Source organism: Anabas testudineus, chromosome 2, assembly GCF_900324465.2.
Source record: "Anabas testudineus chromosome 2, fAnaTes1.2, whole genome shotgun sequence".
Classification (NCBI taxonomy): Eukaryota; Metazoa; Chordata; class Actinopteri; order Anabantiformes; family Anabantidae; genus Anabas; species Anabas testudineus.
Genome location: NC_046611.1, coordinates 19569959 through 19590308, shown reverse-complemented (window position 1 = coordinate 19590308; position 20350 = coordinate 19569959). Strand labels below are relative to the sequence as shown.

The following is a 20350-nucleotide window of genomic DNA, read 5'->3' as shown; positions in this document are numbered from 1 at the left end:
TTGGAGTTGTTCCCCTGTATCCAGCTTACTGTGATTTTCATTCTGTTAATTTAGTTTTAATTTAGTCCCTCCATGACACAAACACATTTCTCAGAGGATTCCATATTTTATCAAAAATAATGCTTCTGGTAGGAGTAAAAAAAAAAACAAAAACATTTACTAATAAAAAACAGCAATATCTCAATATATATATTTTTTCAGGCTGTATAAACACAGCATGTTGTTGGGATTCACTAACACTCCCTGTGTGGGGGGGTTCTCCTTTAAAATGTCACACAAAGGTCAGAGGTTGTATGTACTGTAAGAGAAATGCACCAGTGTGGAGGAGAAACGCTGGTTTGCTCTACGTATTCTTATATCTTTGATATTTTTTTATGTTTAAATGCAGCGCACGCACACTTTCAAGTGGACCAACGCAAAGCATATGATATGAGGAATGGGTGCTATGTTTGAAGATACAGGCAGCCTTCTAGCTACATAAAAATGACATGAACGGAGGCTGAGATATGTGAAACGTCACACGAAGTTTGATATATTTAATGTTTTAATGAACAAATCAGAGATTAGTGGAGAAAACAAATGTACATGTCTTATAACACTGAAGCAGATTTTTCAAACGTACATTCTTCAAAAATGATTGAAATGTGAATTATTCAAGTGTAAGAGGATGGTCGGCATATTTACATCTGAATCTGTTGACGTTATAAAATCATATCCGATGTTTAAATTCACACCTTAATTCACACATGCTATTTGACAACCAAAAAAAAAAAAAAAAAAAAAACATGACTAGAAAGGATAGTGATGGAGCGACGTGAGGAAAAGAAGCAACACCTAGTTTACAACTTACACAAATAAAAGCTCAATTTGCAGCACGTTTAAGCATTTATTTATTTACATTTGCCTTAATTCTGTCTATAGATTTAGGCTGATTTGACTGGTGGTGACTTCTCATTTCCCCAACTAAACAGTTTCAAACATTTGTGAAGAATACTCCTCTCATGATCTAATTATCCATATATCGCACAACATGTATAATAATACATAGTCACAGTGTTTATCATGCTTCAGGTTATTACAGTTCATTTGTCCAGTGGGTAAAAGGCTCATTCTCCCGTTCAGTACTGTTTGATGAGCCTTCGTCTCTGGGAGGTCTTCCTCAGTAAACGTCTGTAGTCGTACGGATTCTCCTCAGTCTGACTCTCTGTGGAGGGCATTCTGGGGACGGAGAGCCTGTCAACGCAGCACAGAAGACAACAGCAAAAATCAGCATGAAGACAGACGACAAAGTAGAAAGAGAGGAAAAAAAAAGGGGGGGGGAGATGGTTTGAAAGATCTGAAACAACAGAATGAGAAAGAAAGATGAACAGATTCATGTTGAGGAGAAAGATTTCATATTGTTTATCATCTTCAGCAGCCATTTATCATGTCCATGGGTTGTCTGAGGCAATGACCAGGCAGGCTGGGAAAACAGATGAAATGTATACATGGATTTGTCACAATCTGTCCTTTGACCCACTCAGGTGTGAAATATATTTTTAGGGAAAGAAATGTAATGTTTAAACACAGAAACACAGAACCTCACAGCTACATGAGCCTCGGGATTCTCACATAAACACCATACAGTTTCTACCCTGCTAAAATTTTTACACAGCAAAATCACCAGTGTTTAATTAACGTTGAGTGTTTTCAATTTAACCAAATTAGTGGGATGCGTGAGGTCCTCTTCTATCAGGTAACCAAAGGCCTGCATCCATTACTCGGCAGCATGAATCTGTGTTTCACTTACACTCTTTAAGTTGAGCCTTCACATGAAATTTGAAAATCACAGCTGAAAATCGTGTTTTTGCTGACCTCTAGTGGTTTGACCTCTTATCTTGCTGAAGTGATGTATTACAGGGTGTGGCAGTACACTGTGACATCACTGATGGGTGTGGTTAATAAGAAAAAGCTATTTAGTAAAACTTAAAGACAACTGTGACAAATTATTATTATTATTATTATTATTATTATTATTATTATTATTATTATTATTATTATTATTATTATTATTATGCATTGGGAATGCTGGTTTTGCCGTTTGCGTCCATCCTGGTTAGTGACATGACAGGATGAACACCTTATTTACACATTGACCCGTGCTACTGTAGACGACATACCTGTTGTCTGTAGCAGGTTTGAAAGGCTCTGGTTCAGTGACAGCCCTCTCTCTGGTCTGTCTGCTGGCAGCGGCTGCTCTCTGCTCTGGCATGTCGCTGGGTGATGTTTCCTCTGAGGACATGGAGGCATTAGATCTGCTGGTGGACAGACCCCTGTAGTACTGGTCGTCAACATCCAGCAGCTTCCCTGGACTAAAGCACAGACAGATTCAGTGTCAATCACACAGGCAAGTGCCATTCTTTAGGATGTCACCTAGACCAAGGACAAGCTGACAGCAGTCATACTGACAAAAGGCCTTTGGTTGCCATGTTGCTTTGAGATTAAACAACTGGCTTTCTTTTAGATTTTAGATTTTCTTCCCACTAAGTCTATTAATGCAACAATAACAGAATTTATTTTACATTTTTTGACATACAGAAGAATGATGTGATTCAAGAGTTGTACAAATTCTGAATTGGACTCTGGAAATTCGTTGAACCGTGTTGGTTGGTAACTAAGTCTGAATATTTTCCTGAATGAAATTAAGATAGCAGCTGTTTTGTCTCAGGGTAGGTAGTGCTTTATTTTGAGACACTGCAGCAGACCCACAGTGAAGTGAAGTATCACACAGAAAAGGAGAAAAAGGATATTTATCAACCTCCAGCCAATGAGCACATATGTGCAAATTGTCCATTGGCATCACACAGGCCCCTCTCAGCTCCAGAGCTGCTGATATAAAACTGAACTTACAGTATGCTCTGAACTCCATATAACCGAAAGTGAGGAAAACACAATTTCTAGGAGGATGTCAATAAGTCCCACACATTATCAAATGCTTATTGGAAATTAGTCTTTTCATGAGTCTGGTGCTGGGACATTATGGGAGTCAACACTATCCTGTAAACTGATGATCTCATTCTAACACTAAGATGAGTTTGACCCCCAATCTTATAACTATAGTCTGAGGTATGGTGGGCACACAATCATCCCACTTATAAATCATGATGGATGTTCTGAGGATAAAATGAAAATTGCTTTTTGACTGTCATTATTTCCCCCTTCTCTGGACCATTGGCTGAATTACGGGACTGACACAGCAGTGGTTAAAGGAGAACCTCTGACACTGGCTCATACAAGAAGCTTTTTACACATGATTGGGTCCACTGAAAAAAACATTAAGGTAATACTAGCATCATTTCCAATAATAATATAAAACCTGTAAGTAGATTAAAGTAGACCAAAATTGGAATTGTGGTAAACAAAGCTGTTTTTAAAGCTGTGGAAGCCTCTAGATGACAAGCTGATGAAGTTTTTGGCTCCCCTTTCATATCAGAGATTACTGCTACTTCTTTTAAGCTATGACAGAAACTATTAATGACATTCATAATGTCAGAAATATCTCTACAACCATTAGATAACATTTCACTACAGGTTGTACTGACAGTCTTTATGACTAATACCTTCAAACCTTGTTGCATACTAATCACCATCAGTTGTGAGATGGTAAATACACCTTCTTTATTGTTAGCGTGTTAGCATGTTACCAACATGAGCAATCATTTCAGACACTCAATAATGATTGCATCTTGCATCATGCTGACCCTGGATTTATCCTACCCTCCTCTGTCTGTCTAGGAACCGCCCGCCTAGGTATCGAACAGGAGGTCACGATAGTCCTGGAGAACGAGCTTGGCCCATCCTCCTGCCCTGGCAGCTAGTTGTATGTTCCTGAATAGCTTTGTCCGAGAGTTCACTAAAGGTACCATGCATCCATCTCTTGTCACCCTGAACTATCTCAGACTCTCTGCCTCGTTAGGCAGCAGTTCTGGTGGGCCACCATGATGAAAGATGTTCAGGAGTTTGTCACTGCCTGCCCCGACTGCTCCGCAAATAAGACCCCCAGACACCATTCGACCAGTTTCCTCCATCCTCTACCAGTACCCTACAGACAATGGACACACATTTTGATCGATTTTGTCACTTGACCTGCTTCCTCTCAAGGCAATACGTCCATACTCACCATCATTGACTGGTTTTCCAAGATGGCTCACTTCGTACCACTACCCCAGTAACCCTCTGCTCAAGAAACCACCCATTTACTGATCCAGCATGTCTTCCAGCTCCATTGTCTGCCCTGCAACAATGTCTCTCACTGTGGTCCCCAGTTCATTTCCATGTTCTAGTCATCATCAATTTTGTCATCTCCTGGGGATCAAGGTCAGTCACGTGTCTGGTTTCCACCTTAAATCCAACAGCCAGACTGAGAGGCTGAAACAACAGCTAGAATCCGGACTCTGCCTCCTATGTAGCCAGGACCTATGCCAACCACTGCCATAGGTATGACACTCTTTAACACTGTCTATGGTTATCCACTTCCCAGCCCCAAGACACTAAGTTGCAAGTTGGACCAGCAATTCGTGGGGCCCTTCCCTCTCTCTAAGGTGGTTAACCCTGTGGCAGTGCGATTACATCTACCCAGCTGAATGCCGACTTGGCCCCCACCATCTTGTCCTTTAGACCACAACTCCCAAAATCCTCTGGTTTCCTTGACGCCATCTCCAGGGCTGATCATGCTTCTTTCCTCTTCACAAAATTGTAAGTGACCTCATTCAGATAATCATTCTCTCATCTTAGGTAATATCATTAACTGGCATTTTAGTTGGGTCCTAAACTAAACCTCTCACAGGTTCGGGAACTTACTTCCTCTGTAGTTGTTCTTTCTATGTCAGCTTAGCTCTGGTTTAGTCATCAAGAAACCAGCTGAACAAGTATTTGTTCAGTGCTAGGCATTATTTAGTTAGGGTTAGTGCCTGTCTGCCACAATCTAGTGAATGTGATATTGTAAGAATGCCTTTAGTGAATTTCTTCGCATTTGCCACAAATGTCCACTTGGAGTCAAAGACAAACTGATTTACATTTTATCCCCTTTAAATTTCTTCACATTTGGCAAAAACGTCTTTTTGAACTCATTCATAACCCTAATATGAGTCTGAATAGACATTTGTGTACCACATGCACCACAACTTCACTGTTTGTTGGGGGCATATAATTGCAATATGGCAATTCAGTTTTTTTTTCCAACAACCTGCTGTAGGTGCTATTGGAAGCATGAATGATGTGGACATTTCCCCATTACTCCGGATGCTTTAAATGGCAAATATAAAAAGGTTTCATGATCTTTTAGCGATTGAGAGAACAAAACAGATCATTGCTGTGAAATTTGCACTAAAGGTTTGATGTCTCTGGTGCACTAACACTATTTCCCTCCAAATTCTCCCTCAGTATGCCTTAACTCTTATGTACTATCATCACCTCTGGTCTACTTTCCAGTTTTCATTCTTCTTACCACCCATACTTTCCAATCTCCTGTTCTCCACTGCTGTCAGCTTCAGCCAGAGATGCGATCTTTCCTGATGACCTTCTCATCCTTAATGATGCATGTAAACTGCTCCTGTCCATTGCTGGCTTTATTTATCTAACAAATTATTACCCTTGATGTTCAGCACTGTGTAGCACAGTGTATGTGTGTGCATCAGGATGTGTGTGTCTCTTCACACTGCTGTGATAAAGTACCCTGGCCCCTGCTTGTTCAGCCAGCCCTATCGGTCTATCTTCACCCCCTCACACTGGGTGGTATGATCACCTTGTGGCCTGTACAACATACATATGCATGAATACACACATATCAACTTTTATGAAAATGACCTCCAGGTAAATCTAGCAGCATATATGGAATATATATTATTTTACTTAACTAATCAGATAATCAAAAGAACATGACGATAAACACCACTGTGCAAAATATTTCTGTTGCCAAACAACAAGTATATTGTATTCACTCAACGTAACCAAGGTGAAAGATGAGGCTAATTAATTTCACTGAGGATGCGTGTAATGCTGTAGACCATTAAATGTGGCCCAGTCACTGTCATTGGCTGCAGTTATTACTTTGGACCTGTTGTGCAAAAGAAGCAGGCGGTGGGCCAATATTATTAACAGGTTGTTAGAGTTAGGCTGAAATAAGAACTAGACACTTACTCGTCTTTCCGGGGCTTGCGTTTATCATCCTGGACAGACCTCTGAGTGGAGAAGACAGAAAACAGATTATTAGTACATGTCAATCATCTCTGTGCTCATGAAAAGCACAAAAACTCTATTTAGGACGGAGCTTCTCAAATATTTTGCCTCTTGAGCCCTGAGGCAAATCAAATGTGCATTTGTTTATGTACAGTTGTGATCAATTAGCCGAAGAGTAATTTTAAGATATGCTAGCAGATTTGCTACATGACCTGCTGACACTGTCAATCCCTTGATGTTTCCTATAGTGCCACTCTGGGCATCACCATTCAATTGAGTACATACATACTTTAGTACAACTTGATGATGTCTTTACTTCTCTCCACCTCTGAGTCAATATATATATATATATATATATATATATATATATATATATAGCACGTGGCAGCAAATCCTGCCTCACAGAACTGATCACATAACTTGGGACTTTACAGTCTAAATTCTTTTTCAATTTATTTATTTGTTTATTTATTGTATAATTATTTAGGAGGATTACAGCTAATCACAATAAAATGGCACAAAACTAATCTTTGAAAGGAAAGAAACTCCCACATGCAACAATAAACTAAGAAACATACTTTTCCAAACAACTTTGTAATAGTCTGATATGTCTTGCCATTGGAACATATGTTGTTAAGACTACTACAGACAGAAAATAAATTGCCAATCAATAGTGCTTTGTGAAAACCAATAGCTAGGAAAGCAATTACAGCAGAAGCTGTCAGCAAAGCTTTGTTGTAGTAAGTATCTGAAACCATTAACTCTCTTTTCTGACTCACATGAATCAGGTTGTAATAGGTGGAGTCCTCTGGGGTGTTCAGAGTCTTTGGCTGCTGGGTCCTGCGGGGGGTCCTCGACAGTCTCTTTTCAGCTGAAAAGTAAAAAACATGTTATTAGGTTGTCTGTTGAGCAGTTAAAACTAGTACACGTGCAGTTTCCTCCTCTTCAAGGTGTGCACATAAGACCCTGGAAAGAAAATCTACAGTACTGTGCAAAATAGACTTCATGTTTGATGACGGCCTCAACCTGCTCCTTATAGTATTTCTGTGAGGAATTTTATCATTGATAAGCCACCAGGGAATCGGCCAAGGGCTGATTATTCTCTTAAAAAATACACTCTTTAAACAGTCAACAAAACAGTCTTACTTTTGTTTTTCTCAAATTATTTTGCACAATTTTAAGAAAAGGACACGATCTCGGCAGAAATCTGAACTCGAAACAACGTGTGAAGATATGTGGTGGTTTTTGCAATGTATCAAACAAGGTCAGGTCAAGTGACAATTTTGTGTGGCTGACCATTGTAGTCACATGGCTGCAGTGACATTATCTTCGCTTTGTCTGTGTTACAGCGTTGCTGTAAAGTACAAGTGGCTCTCAATAAAACCACACTAAACAAATAAAGTTAAACAGAAATAAATACAATACAGTTAAAGCTGTATTTGTGATTAGCTGGGCAACTTTTTATGTAGGACATCATCACTACAGTAAATCGTGTATTTCAAGTTATCATATTTGTCATGAGTGATCTAACACCTGTGAAATTATCTCTCATCTGTGTTATTGCAATTACATTGACCTTTGCTCATTGCTAAGTATTAATCATATTCATGCAAGAGTAAAACACACGTATACAATCCATCATGTGCAGCAGCTCTCAGGTAAAGGGGGAGAAAAGTTTGCAATATTATTGAACAACTACATCTAAAGGTCATTCTTTATTGCTCAAACAACTAAAGCCAATTTCACACACCCTCTTATTAATTCCTGTCATAATTGTTGGAAACGCTGGCTCACAAAACATGATTAACATTTGATGACCTTTCCCATGAAGAACATTGTGACTGGCATTCCTCAGCTTCCAATGTGAGTGTCATAAATGATTCTTATGAAGTTTAATATGCCTCTGAAATTTACGAGGATAGCTTAGGACTGTCAATGAAGAAATGCCCTAGTGGTACGGAGAAGTATAATTTTATAGGGAGTTGTAGTAGGCCCTGTAAATAACAAAGATAATTTATTCTGCTTTACTTCAGGCGACTTGCTCTTATTTTAGAAAAAGCCTCTAAAGGGCAAACAGCCACATTTAAGGAAGCCCATATACTACTGGAGTAACTCAGTATGAATGTGTGTAAAATATGTAGGCTTTGCAAATAAAAAGTTCATCTTTGGCATAAAAAACTAAAAACTGAACAATATTTTTTCTATGAATGCTTTGCTTGGTCTTGCGTAACCAGTGGCTAGTTATGCCTAAAGATATTTTAGATAAATTTAACTGACATTTCTGTAACAGTTTATGGACTTTGTGGGTCTCTACTATTTTTGCTATATTTAGATCAATTTGGTCATCTCATGTCTGACTAACTAACTGTAGTAGAAGTAGCAGTAGTATGAGACTTAAAGTTAGTGAGGGAACTAGTTGGCTACAAAAGGGTGGAGCTAAAGCCAGGAAGTAAAAAACATAGTTGACCATTTGAAATGGCGGTGTGTAGGGCAATAGTTTTTAAGTGCAGAATTTGTTAAGTAAACCTAAACAATGACCTGAAATGTATCATTTTTGATGTAATAGCTAGCATACAATGATTGGCTGTTATGTTTGATGGAGGGGAATATTGATTTGTTTATAAGTTGCCTCAGGCAACTTGAAAATATAAGACATACTGCAAATAACACCAATAGGTAAAATCGTAAATGCCTCAAAGAGCCAATGAGCATCAATTACAACGCCGACTAAAAAACAAAAATGTAATCTGTCATTATTATTAATCTTAATCTTAATCTATTAAATATTAACCTGTTGTTATGTTATTAATGTAGAGAATTATTCCCCTATTCCCCTTAGACACTTGGACCTATGACAATGGTGACATTTACACTTCCATCTTGGTTTGGCAAAGACGTTGAACTTTCAATTTGCGGTCCCCCCCCCGCCGCTTGCCACCCCAAAACCAATTACACCTATCATCTGTGCAAATCAAATTTTATTTTGATGACACATCGGGTTGTGAAGCGCTTCCTGTTTTGGCACTTGACTTTCCCAGGTTTCCTGATCTAATCAAGTCACATGAAAGAGAAAAGAACCACCGATAACATCACGTTCTACTGTGAGGAGACAGTAATACAATCCACGTGTTTCTGTCTTTTTCTCCCACAAAGAAAAAAAGGAAATAGCTTGCACAGGTTCACACTTTTAATTTTGAGATAATAAATACCGAACAAGGGCAGATTTCTACTTCTTCTGTGTGACAGAAAATCCACTCTGACTTAATGTGTGTGAGTGTGTCTTTACTCCATTTGGCACTATGTCTGTGAAGCCTATCCTCAGAGTAACAATGAAGACCCCAGTGAAAGATGGCTGGGCTAAAAGTATAGATGTTCTTCCACTTTAGAAAGACAACCTATCATTCTTTTTTATCTGATGGTGCAGGGCTTAAAAACGGGGGCCAAAAAAAATGCATATTAACCTTGGGTTAATCCATGCCAACACTATGCATTATATTTATTGCTTTATAGACTGATTTTCACAGAGCTTATCTTACTTGATTGGTGATTCATGGGGGCATAGCCATTGATTGCCTTTCCTCTCACAAACATGCCATTGTTCTCTGGGTTTGATTGATGGGCCTGGATGATCTCATTCAACTTCTGCTGCAGGGCAACAAATTCCTGAGAAGTCTTTGTGATCTGTTCAAGAGAGATATAGCAACAAACCCTGAGTTGAAGCAATGGCAAGACAGAGAGGTGGTTAGTTATGAAAAAACCTTTACACTACCTCTTTGGAGAAGCTCTGTAGTTGTTCTGCTTCTTTCTGTGATGTGTCCTTGTTGGCCTTCAGGTTCTTCCTGTCTTTGTACCCCCTGAAGTTACTCTGGATCTTCACTGCTGCCTGTTCTTCTTCCAGTCTTTGTTGTTCATCATATGTCTCCTCTTTATGTTCTATTACAACATCAGTAACGTCCAGGGTCGCCTCCTCCTCTTCTTCCACTTTAGGTTCTTCTTCTGTATTATTGGGAATTACAGCTTCTTCCTTTGCTTTGTTTTGTGCTTCTCTTTCCGCCTTCAGTTTCTTTCTGTCTTGTTGGCCTCTGAAGTTACTTTGAAGCACAGTAGCGGCTTTTTCCTCATCCATTCCCTCCGGTTTATCAGCCGAGACATTTTGTACAGATTCCTCTGCCTGTGTCACCTGTTCGTCATCTTTTGGAGGTTCCTGTGTAGCCCCATTGTCTTTCTTCCTTTCTTCCTCATCTGGATCTTCAATCTCGACATCACTTACAGAAATGCCAGCTTCTTCAGCTGATTTGTTTTCTGTCTCTTCTGTTGGTTTTTCAACTTCTGGCATGTTTTCCCCACTTACTGGGATTATATCTTTCTGTTTCTTGGCTGGGATCTTCCCTTCTTCTTGCAACCTCTTCCTTTCTTTGTGACCTCTGAAATTACTCTGGATAACAGTGGCTGCCCTTGCTTCCTCCTCTGGGTTGACAGTATCTTCCACTGCAGCATTTACCTCGCCTTTCTCCTCCTTTTCCTCCTCCTGCCCTTCTTTTCCAGCATCTGTTGCTGAAACATCCTCAATTATTGGTTCATCCACCACCTCTGTGTGCTCATCATCTTCTGGTACCTGTGTATGATCGCTGTCATCATTCTCCTCTGCTTCAACTGTACTTTCTTCATCCTCGTCATTCTCCTTTTGTTTATCAGCTATCTTCTCCTCTTCTTGTTCTTTGCTGCTAGACTCTTTCCCACCTTCATCTTCCATTTCCTTTGGTAACTCTAGTTCAGTGCCAGCCATTGTCTTTTTTCTCTCCTTGAACATTTTCCTCTCTTTGTAGCCCCTGTAGTTGCTCTGGAGAACCACAGCAGCCTTCGTTTCCTCTTCAGTGTTCTTAGCTTCGTTGTCTGGAGTAGAAGTGTTATCTTCATTGTTGCTCTTCTCTGGTTCAGGTGTCTGTTCCTCTTCTTCCTTTAAGGCCTTCTCTGCTTGCTCTTTCTCTCTAGCTTCCCTTTAAACAAAATCCAAACACCTTTGTCAGAAAAACATTTTCATTTTTCTGTGCTTTATTGTTTAGACTTTCTCTCTTACCGTTTTCTTTTGAAGCTTTTCCTTTCCTTGTGGCCTCTATAGTGGGCCTGAATCTTGGTTGCAGCTTTGTTCTTCTGATTTACTAACTCCTCATATTTCTTTTTTGCAAGATATCCCCTGCAAACTGAAGAAGACACGATGTGAAACAATATTATTTACTCTAAACTTGGATTCTGCCGTATAAGACTGCAGATTGATCTTACCAGCCTGAAACTGGACAATGAAGGCCTCAAACTTTGCTTTGCTTTTATCTTCAGCTACCTGCTTCCGAACTTTATGACCTCTGTAAGCTGGAGATTAAAGTATGAATTAGCACAACTGTTCCTTGACTCATTTGTATTCTAGGGCACTAACAGACCGTACAGTTTACAAACCTGACTGCAGCACCAGAGCACTCTGTTCTCGCTCTTTTAATATCCGTTGGTAACGTTTGGCTCCCAGCCAACCACGAACGAAAGCCTGCAGCAGAATGATCCATTGTGTGGCCTGCTGCACCATCAAATTCAGATGTTCAATGTGGTAGTACTTCAGGAAGACCTAAGAGACAGCACATAGACAATATTTCATCACCATATTAAAAAAAAAGTATGGTTGGTTTGGATTCATTTCACATTCACTAATATTGCACATGTACTGTATATTACTGTTTTCTGTGCAACTTCTGCTTATGTTTCAGTTAGCATTAATTAAGATGTGGTACAATGAATCAATCAAAAAGCAAAATGAACAAGCAAGTTGTCCCATGTGATAATAAAAAAAATATTCTAGTGTTTTGCAGTAATGTTTTGCAACTTTTGATGTTGAACAATACATTAGAGTCTGAGTTGAATTAGCTGCAGTCTTGCACTGCTTTACCTTCATGGCCATTATGTGGCATAATAATGAGAGTAATCAAGATCCCATGGGCTTTAATTTGAGGTCAGTTCTGTTAGGAATGCTACTGCACATTTAGTGACTATTATGAAGTTATGATTTGGCCATGTGATCATAGCACATGGTCCCCCCTATTTTAAACCTGCTTTGACTTTGTAAATACCAAATCACTCAACTTTGCCAGCTTTAAATACATTATAGTATGGAGTTAAGTTAAAATAATGCAACTTCACTTCTACTTACCTTTGTTTTTCCCATGGCCCAGTTTTCTAACTTGGCCTTCTCCAGTATCGCAGCACATGTTTCAGGAGTTACAGCGGGCTCCTCGTGAGCATGGAAAGTCAAGAAGTAGTACCTGCAACAGTCAGTGCAATCAGCTGGATACTAATATGAGACCCATTATACAATGAATCTTATTACATTAATATCACTTTGATCATCTAATACCTTCTGATTTAGACCTGGAGAAACATCAGAACTCACTGACCTCTTTATAAAGTTAGCAAACAGGATGCGATGAGAGTAACCCTGCCGTCTGATTTTAGCAGTTTCCAGAACACCGGTGTAACGCAGCTGAACCAGAACCTTTTCTCGGTCAAACTTGTTGGCATGGCGATCATTGTTGGGTTTGATACAGCGCACAAAGTGAGGCTGCCCGGCCACCATCTTGGACAGCAGGTCCATCAGAGAGTACTAGAGGGGACAGTGATGCAACTCTATAATAAATACAGTGTTTGTGAAAGCATTTACAGAGCCATATGATAAGAGTGCCTGTTCTTACCCTGAAGTAGGAGGACACTGTCTGTGTTCTCATGTTGGTTGTTTCTCTTGGGTGGTAAGGTGTGTCTCCATGTTCCCCCGACTGGACAAACAAACGTTAAGTTTGTCAAAAAACAGAATTTATGCTGAACTGTGAGAGCAACTATACTTTTTTGCATGGGGAACTATGTACATACAGTTGTCTTTAAATTCAACTTAATGGGATTAAAGGTGACATTTTAATGCAATACACTCGAGGCATTCTTGGTAATTGAGCATAAGAGGATGAAATTAAGACACTGAACTAAAGCTAAGTATTAAGTATATCATTTATATCTTCAAATCATAATGTAGGGTATTTTTCCATTTGATTTTGTTTTATTAATCACTGTTGGCATAAGCTACATGCCTAAATGCTGCTTTAATGACCAATGTGCTCACATATACTGACAGTATTTACTTTTAAACACAACAGATTGGTGGACCAATATGAATATTAAAAAAACATACAAAGGTAGTAACCTATATTCAACAGTTTAACAAGTCCTAATCTAATTCCCAGCACTATTTACACTGGGGGAAACACTTTCTACAGTGTAGCAAGCTAACAGCCTAATACTGTTTGCAGCATTTTAAATGCTCATTGCAGCTTCTTAAGGGGAAGCCTTTGATGAGCTTTTTATCTAACTTATGCAGATGAATGGAAATACATTCAAGAACTCATCAAACACAGTTAATTTAAATGTAGCAACGGTCAGTTGCTTTTAGGTGAGCAAATCGCTTCAAGCCTTAGATTTAGCAGGCAGTGCAATCTTATACTAAATCTAAACTAATTCATTAAATTCAGAAATGAAGTTGGCAGTAGGAGGTTTTAGTTGGACATTGGCAACTGAAAGAGATTTGGGCTGCCTTGAATGTAACACTTTCAGACTCAGTAGTATGAATATAAACAGGGCAGATCCACCACAGTGATTCTTATGAACAATGGGTGTTTATTGCACATGCATGAGTGCAATGACATGCACACAGACTGCATACAGACCTATGCAACAGCTACACAGGATTTAGCTGTTACGGCTTTTAATAGAGGCCACTAAACTGTACAGTAGGACATCTACAGTGAGCAATGGAGTCATACATTCTGTACATACAGTACTCAAACACAAACTACATGGACATATATTGATTACCTCACTAAAGGACAAAGAGCTGTATAAGGTTAGCACTCCCATCTTTTATGATGAAGAAATGGTGAGATAAAGAGGTGTGAGGGGAAAGAAAGACAAAAGGTAAAAAATAAAACAAGATTCCTGTTGATTAAATCAAAGTAGGAGCTTCAGTAGAAAACACTATAGAAACAAGAAGCTGAATTGTAAATTGAGAGTAGTGGCTGTGGTAGTGAGACTAAGAAGAGCAAAGAAATAAATCGAACAACTTTTCAGAGGAAGTTCTTGTAAGTACCTTGGCGAAGGTGATGGTGCGTGTCGGGGTCCGCGGGCTGCGCATTGTGTTTATGCCTTTACCCTTGGTGTGGGCAAGGTTGCCTGGGAAATAAACAAAGAGGATGAGAGTCAGTGGCCTCACCAGGAGAGAGTTAGTCAGTAAGAATCAACCACAGACACATGTCTGGATGTACATTTTCAGAAGTATTAGTTGATTGGAGGTGCTGTAACACAGTTAATATTTGTGGAGCAGTTATGTACAAGGTGAACTGTCCTTTAGATAAATTACTGTTGAATAAGTCAGTGAAAATGACCTTATACTGTCAGGCAGCTTTAACACTACTTTAAATAAGTGATTATTGGCTTTCTAATTTTGACAGAGCTGGCAGTCTGTTCTGACCAACAAAGGATACTCTCTGCCAAGACCAGCTTACAACAACTAATGCCTGGCAAACAAAAGACGAAAGCCTTGCTATTAGTTGTGACAATAGCCTTTTGTAATTCTGCTTTTAAGATCCTAAACAAACTATCTTTTCTTTTTCGTATAGCTTTCCTGTTCCTGTACCTGTTTTGGTGAGAGGATTGGTGACAAGTTTGCGAATAAGCTCATTCTCTGATGACCTCAGGAGCAGGGTGATGTCAGCTGGAAGTGTGTCTCTATTCTTGGCTAAAAAGCCTGCGGCATTGTAAATAACCTTCGAAATTGGAAGAGAGGAATAATACTTAACACTTTCAGATTCAGTCTGCAAGAAAACCTTTTTACAATAAATTGAAAATCAATTACCTTTCCAGCGTAGTGATGAATACCAAAGCCAAGGTCGACCCTCTTTGGTCTCCAGAAGCTTTTGGTTTTGAGATTATCTTCAAATTTCTCTGAAATATCAAATTGCACGTGCATTAATTATTGTGTCAAGCACCCAAAGCTATTTAAGTGGGAATGACACCTCTGTGGTGGGAAATTACCTTATTTAAAAATGTAATATTTCTGAATATTAGTTTTGACACTTTGTCTTGTGGACATAATATCATTTATCTATGACTGCTAGAATGTATAAATACCACTTCAGGTGTAGATATACTTTCTAATTTAATATTTCAGACAATACATGAGTCCAGAAAATTAGCTTTTTCTCTGTTGTCCACCTTAAAAGAATTAGATTTAAAAAAGTAAATATAAAATCTTACTATTCTTCAAAACCGATGACATCAGGTAAAAAATGTTTGTATACTAAGTCCAGAGACAATAAAGGCTATAGAGAGCAAATCCACCCTTAAACAGATGTCTGCCAATAGAAAGAAGGAACTGACCTACAAGGGTTTGGTCCGTGCCCTGTGGGAAACGACTCTCCTCATCTAGAAGTGAGAGCATCCCCATGGGCTTCTGCAGGAACAAGTCCAGGAGGGGCCGGTTGTCCTCATACTCAATCATGCGAGCATCCACTTCTTCATTCAGATACTCATCCTGTACAGAAATGGGACAAAAAGAGAATTTAACAGCAGAATTATAACACAACTGAACTCTCTTTGCAAGGGGATCTATTAGTTGCACAGTTTCTGTTTAATGTCGCCTACGGTTTCTTTAAGTTGGTCTCGTACACAATATGGTGAGACCAGACGTTTTTTCAAATGTGATCATTTGCAGTTCTTTTTGTTCCCTTTTATGGGTCAAATAAGAGATGTTCTCTGGCTCAAGCAGTTTGAGATCAGAATATGTATTGGGAATTGGGAAGGTTGAAGAATGAGCAAGTCAAAGGAGCAATGCTGGAGACCAGAATGACAGCTGTTGATGACCTTTAAAAAAGAAAAGAAATCTAAATAAACCTATAACGCAGACTAAATCGAATCATTTTGACTTTGTGTTTGGAAGCACAATTAAAAAAGAAATCACGTATGAGACCATGTTTGCACTGACTGTGCAGAGATTAACATCAGAAAAGAAATGTGTTCACATTACGATGGTTCACATTAGGGATGCGCTTTCACCTCCACTGACAGACTTGCATTGCACAGTCAGAAGCACTTTGTCTGGCCATTTGTTTAAGTTAGATTTTTAAAGTTAGATTTTTGTTCTAGTTTTGGTTAGTGCTTTTGTTACAAATGCCAGTACGTAAAGTATTTTCTAAACTAACCAGCTATTTAATTTCATCGTTGTCATGCTTGAGCTTTCAGAAAGCCTAAACTTTAAAGTAAGACTGACTAAGAATTTGCACACTGACACCATAAACCAGTCAAAATCAGCCCTTCAATGACAAATACAATTTGCTACCTTCTTGTGTTTTAGCTGACTGTACATTAGGCGTCCTCTTTCCCTATGTAGATAAATGTGGTCTTGAGGGCAAAGTGAGCGTTTCACTTTATTCAAGCTAACCTGATCACATCAGGTTGACTGACTCTCAGAGCTGCCGGCGTGACTCAGCAACATTACCACAGATGTCTAATTTGTGAAGAAAAGAACAAAATGGGAACAAACAGCATCATATGAGTGTGCTTATTGTAGCTTTTACTGAACACTGAATGAAACGAAGCACTTGAATCAAATCTACATGGATGTAGATGGGCTGGGACAATGTGTAAACCAAATATGAATTGGTGATAAGAAATTAGTGTTGCCTTAAATATGTTTTATCTCACTGATGGAAGTGAGGTGTAAGGTGATGCTTATTAATGTCATAGCGCAGTACATTTTCCTTATGCTATGGATATATGGTTGCAGTCTAGGAGAAATATATTTCTGGGCTTGGTGCCAACAATACCCAAGAGTGAGTTTAAGTCCAATGCTAAATGTCTTCAACTCCTAATTGACCCTCGTTTGGGATGATTAATAGCGCCTCTCCATGTGTGAGACCAAATCATTTAACATTAGCAAACCACTCTCTGCCCCCCCGAGGGCAGAACACACCCACGAGACTATATAAAGGGAGAATCGCGAATCTCATTCTCCCATAAATAAAGAAAGCAGCATATTTTACCCTTGCCATCTCTCTTAAAGCGCAGAGTGACAAATGATGACATGTTATCACCATTTAGATGGAAATGAGGTAGTATCAAGGTGAAAAACAGCATATAAAGTGCTTTTTAGAAGGTATTCAAGCTCTCAGAAAGTGTTTAGTGATAGGTTTGAGGGAGTGCTGGTGCGAACTGGACATTACCTGTTCCCAAGCGAATATGTGCTGGTTGAAGTAAAACTGGATCTGCTCGTTGGCAATGTTGATGCAGAGCTGCTCAAAAGAGTTCTTCTTGAAGTTCTCAAAACCAAAGATGTCTAAGATGCCGATGTTCAAGCCCTTTTCACCCTCTCTGGAGGTGAGAAGAATGAAACATCTGGATGGTCAAATTGTTTTTCATTTAATATTTAGCTTTTACTGACATTGTAGGCACAAATCCCTCCAGCCCAATATAATTCCCAACTTTTCTGGACATACTATACAGTTTTCTAAGTAAATCCAATGTCTATACTTTTTCATATTCCCTTAAAAAAGTACTAACTTTCTGGGGTGACTTCATCGTGCATTCATGACAGCCAAACACACCACAGCACACATTCTGCTCCTAATCTCACCCTAGGTGGTTGTCAGGTCGCAGCAGTGTGTTGATACGGTTGACAATCCAGCTGAAGAGGCGGCCATAGAGAGCCTTGCTCATGGCGTCCCTCACCTCCGCTGCTTTTTCTACCGTGTTGGGCCTGACGATTGTCTCTCCCCGGGCCACGACACAGTGGGAAGTCAGGGCTTCTTGGAACTCATCTGAGCGGATACGCAGTAGTGATGCCACTGTAAAGACATGAGATTAGGGCGGCAATGAAAATTAGCATTTAGATGCTACATAGTAAGCGCAATGTAGCAGAGGAAATGCAGAGTCATGTTTGCTTTTACATAATCATACATATAAGTAGCCAGGCCTCTCCCTCTTATCTCACCGTTCTCTAGAACAGATATGTTGGAGATGTTGCTCTTGTCGGTTTGATGCTCCGAGGCAACTGGAGAGAACTCAATATCGCCAGAGTTTAGGATGGCAGCAAGAGTGCTGTAAACACTGCCCAGCTCCTGCAGAAATCATAGACATAGTCTGTAGAATACAGATATATTGTGTCTAAACCAACTTACTTAGGACTAGTGCCAACATGAGTAGCTCAGAAAGTTAGGGTTGGATCTTTCTGATGCTATAAATGGCAAATCTGCATGTCCAAGAGATGGAGATGTAATCAGTAAAGCTTAGTTGGTTGGCTAAGTTGGATTTATTGTAGACTGATCCTGTTGTTGATAGAGTTGTCCGACCAGGACTCTTAGAGCAATTGAGCTTAAGGTCTTTGTGTCAGCTGTGTGGAGAAATTTCAGACAGTATAGTCCCATAAAAGAAGTGCTATGCAAGAGAGAAGAGAAGATGGCTAAGAACAGAGCTCTGAGGCACTCCAGTGAAGAAGAAACAACACCTTTTAGGTTTGCACAGATAGGTAGGACCTGAGACTGCTGTCAGCTGTGCTAGAAAACCCCAGTCAGGGCCTAGAAATGAGGAGTTTACATTTTCAAAGGCTGTTGACAGATCATGTTTAGCAATGGTTTTGACTAGAAATGGAAGAACATAAACCAGTCTGTAAACCTCCAAAGGGGATGAGGCGAGCATTGGTTTAGAGGAAACTGTCTGTTGTGAGTGATGTAGTATTGATGGAGCTTGTCTATAGAACATAATTATTATTTGTAACTCATAAATCACTACATGTTGTGTGCTGTTACTGTTTTTTTTTTACATACAAGTTCTACAAAAGCCAATGTTTTTTTTTTACTTTCTTGATATTAGGCTTTGTAACATAGTTCTCTATTATATATAAATTGGTCAATTCTTTGTTGACATGAGAAGTGTTAGCATTTTCAGTAAATACATTTAAGCCTTTATTCACCTGTCAAGAATATTCTGTTAGTTTTAGCACATACATGGAAAATATATCTAATGTAGCACTTGATGTCTAAACACTATGCTTCAAATAAGATAAGACTCCCTCTTGGATAAATTTACATTTAGTCATTTGGCAGATGCTTCTATCTAAAGCGACTTACAAGTGAGGAACAAGGCAAGCAAAACAAAATCTAAATCAAGGAGAAGGAGGGTAATCTTGATAAACATTTGGATTTCGTACCATACAAGACATACTGTAGGAGAGGAGGCTGTTCCTTCAGCACTGTCAAGTAATTACAGGATAAGTGCTATTGACGTGCAGATTAGTTCTTTGGGCCTCATTAGCCTTCACAATGCCAACAGCTGACTGTCTGTAGCTTTGTGCTCAACCACAAGACATATATGTAGCTGACTGGCTCATCTTTGAAGCTAACTGCATGCGTTTTTGAGACTCATAGATTAGTGTTACAATACATACTTGCTTCCTTTTAGTTACACACTGACATTATAACAGACTATTAATGTTACATATAGGATCAAGGCTATTCTGCTGTTACGTTATGTTGTGAGCAGGCCACTTTCATCTCAATGTGTACCTCCAGGGTAAATCCAATGACTTTGAAACACTGCTCCACTGCATCAAACTGCTCCTTGTAGAAGGTGTTGCTCACAATGTCAGGCCCTAACTTAATGTGCTCGTTCCACAGATACCTGCAGCACGAAAAGGAAACGCAAAGTTCAGGATTAGGGTTTTGAGAAGTGGGGAATTTACATTGTGAATAGGAAATAACAGTGTTTAAGAGAAGAGCTAAGGCATGTCAAACCTACTTAGGTGTTTTGCTGTCAGAGAGCTTGTAGTGTGCAAGCTTCTTCCTGTCAGCCAGTCCAGCATAAATGTAGTAGAAGATATGGAAATTCCTTTCCCCTCTGTTGAAACATACAAAGATAATATGATCTTGTTATATTACCTATTTGACAGTATTCATTATTGTTACAAAAGAATTGGTTAAAACTAAAAAGGCTTGTTAGCTTGTTCTTTTAAATTATTTTATTAGGGTTTATACAGTGATACCACTAGTATGGCAGGATACGG

General features: G+C 39.2%; 1 protein-coding gene across 4 annotated transcripts in view; it reads right to left on the bottom strand.

Annotated features, from left to right (window-relative positions):
• Positions 1–904: 904 nt before the first annotated feature.
• The window catches only part of myo3a (myosin IIIA), a 42936-nt gene continuing 23490 nt past the window's right edge, over positions 905–20350 (bottom strand). For 2 of the 4 annotated variants that reach the window (XM_026363198.1, XM_033326624.1), the window contains exons 15-36: positions 20086–20184; positions 19854–19968; positions 18284–18410; positions 17927–18137; positions 17517–17664; positions 15676–15829; positions 15152–15240; positions 14933–15062; positions 14387–14469; positions 14116–14157; positions 12948–13028; positions 12654–12859; positions 12410–12521; positions 11668–11830; positions 11497–11583; positions 11294–11417; positions 9986–11213; positions 9753–9897; positions 6996–7087; positions 6178–6218; positions 2160–2351; positions 905–1233 (exon numbers count right to left, since the gene is read on the bottom strand). In XM_026363198.1, coding sequence (XP_026218983.1) covers positions 1119–1233; positions 2160–2351; positions 6178–6218; positions 6996–7087; positions 9753–9897; positions 9986–11213; positions 11294–11417; positions 11497–11583; positions 11668–11830; positions 12410–12521; positions 12654–12859; positions 12948–13028; positions 14116–14157; positions 14387–14469; positions 14933–15062; positions 15152–15240; positions 15676–15829; positions 17517–17664; positions 17927–18137; positions 18284–18410; positions 19854–19968; positions 20086–20184 — 3784 coding nt within the window. In that variant the 3' untranslated portion in view covers positions 905–1118. The remainder of the gene's footprint in view (positions 1234–2159; positions 2352–6177; positions 6219–6995; positions 7088–9752; positions 9898–9985; positions 11214–11293; positions 11418–11496; positions 11584–11667; positions 11831–12409; positions 12522–12653; positions 12860–12947; positions 13029–14115; positions 14158–14386; positions 14470–14932; positions 15063–15151; positions 15241–15675; positions 15830–17516; positions 17665–17926; positions 18138–18283; positions 18411–19853; positions 19969–20085; positions 20185–20350) is intronic. The other 2 variants (XM_026363199.1, XM_026363200.1) reach the window with 2 other exon arrangements.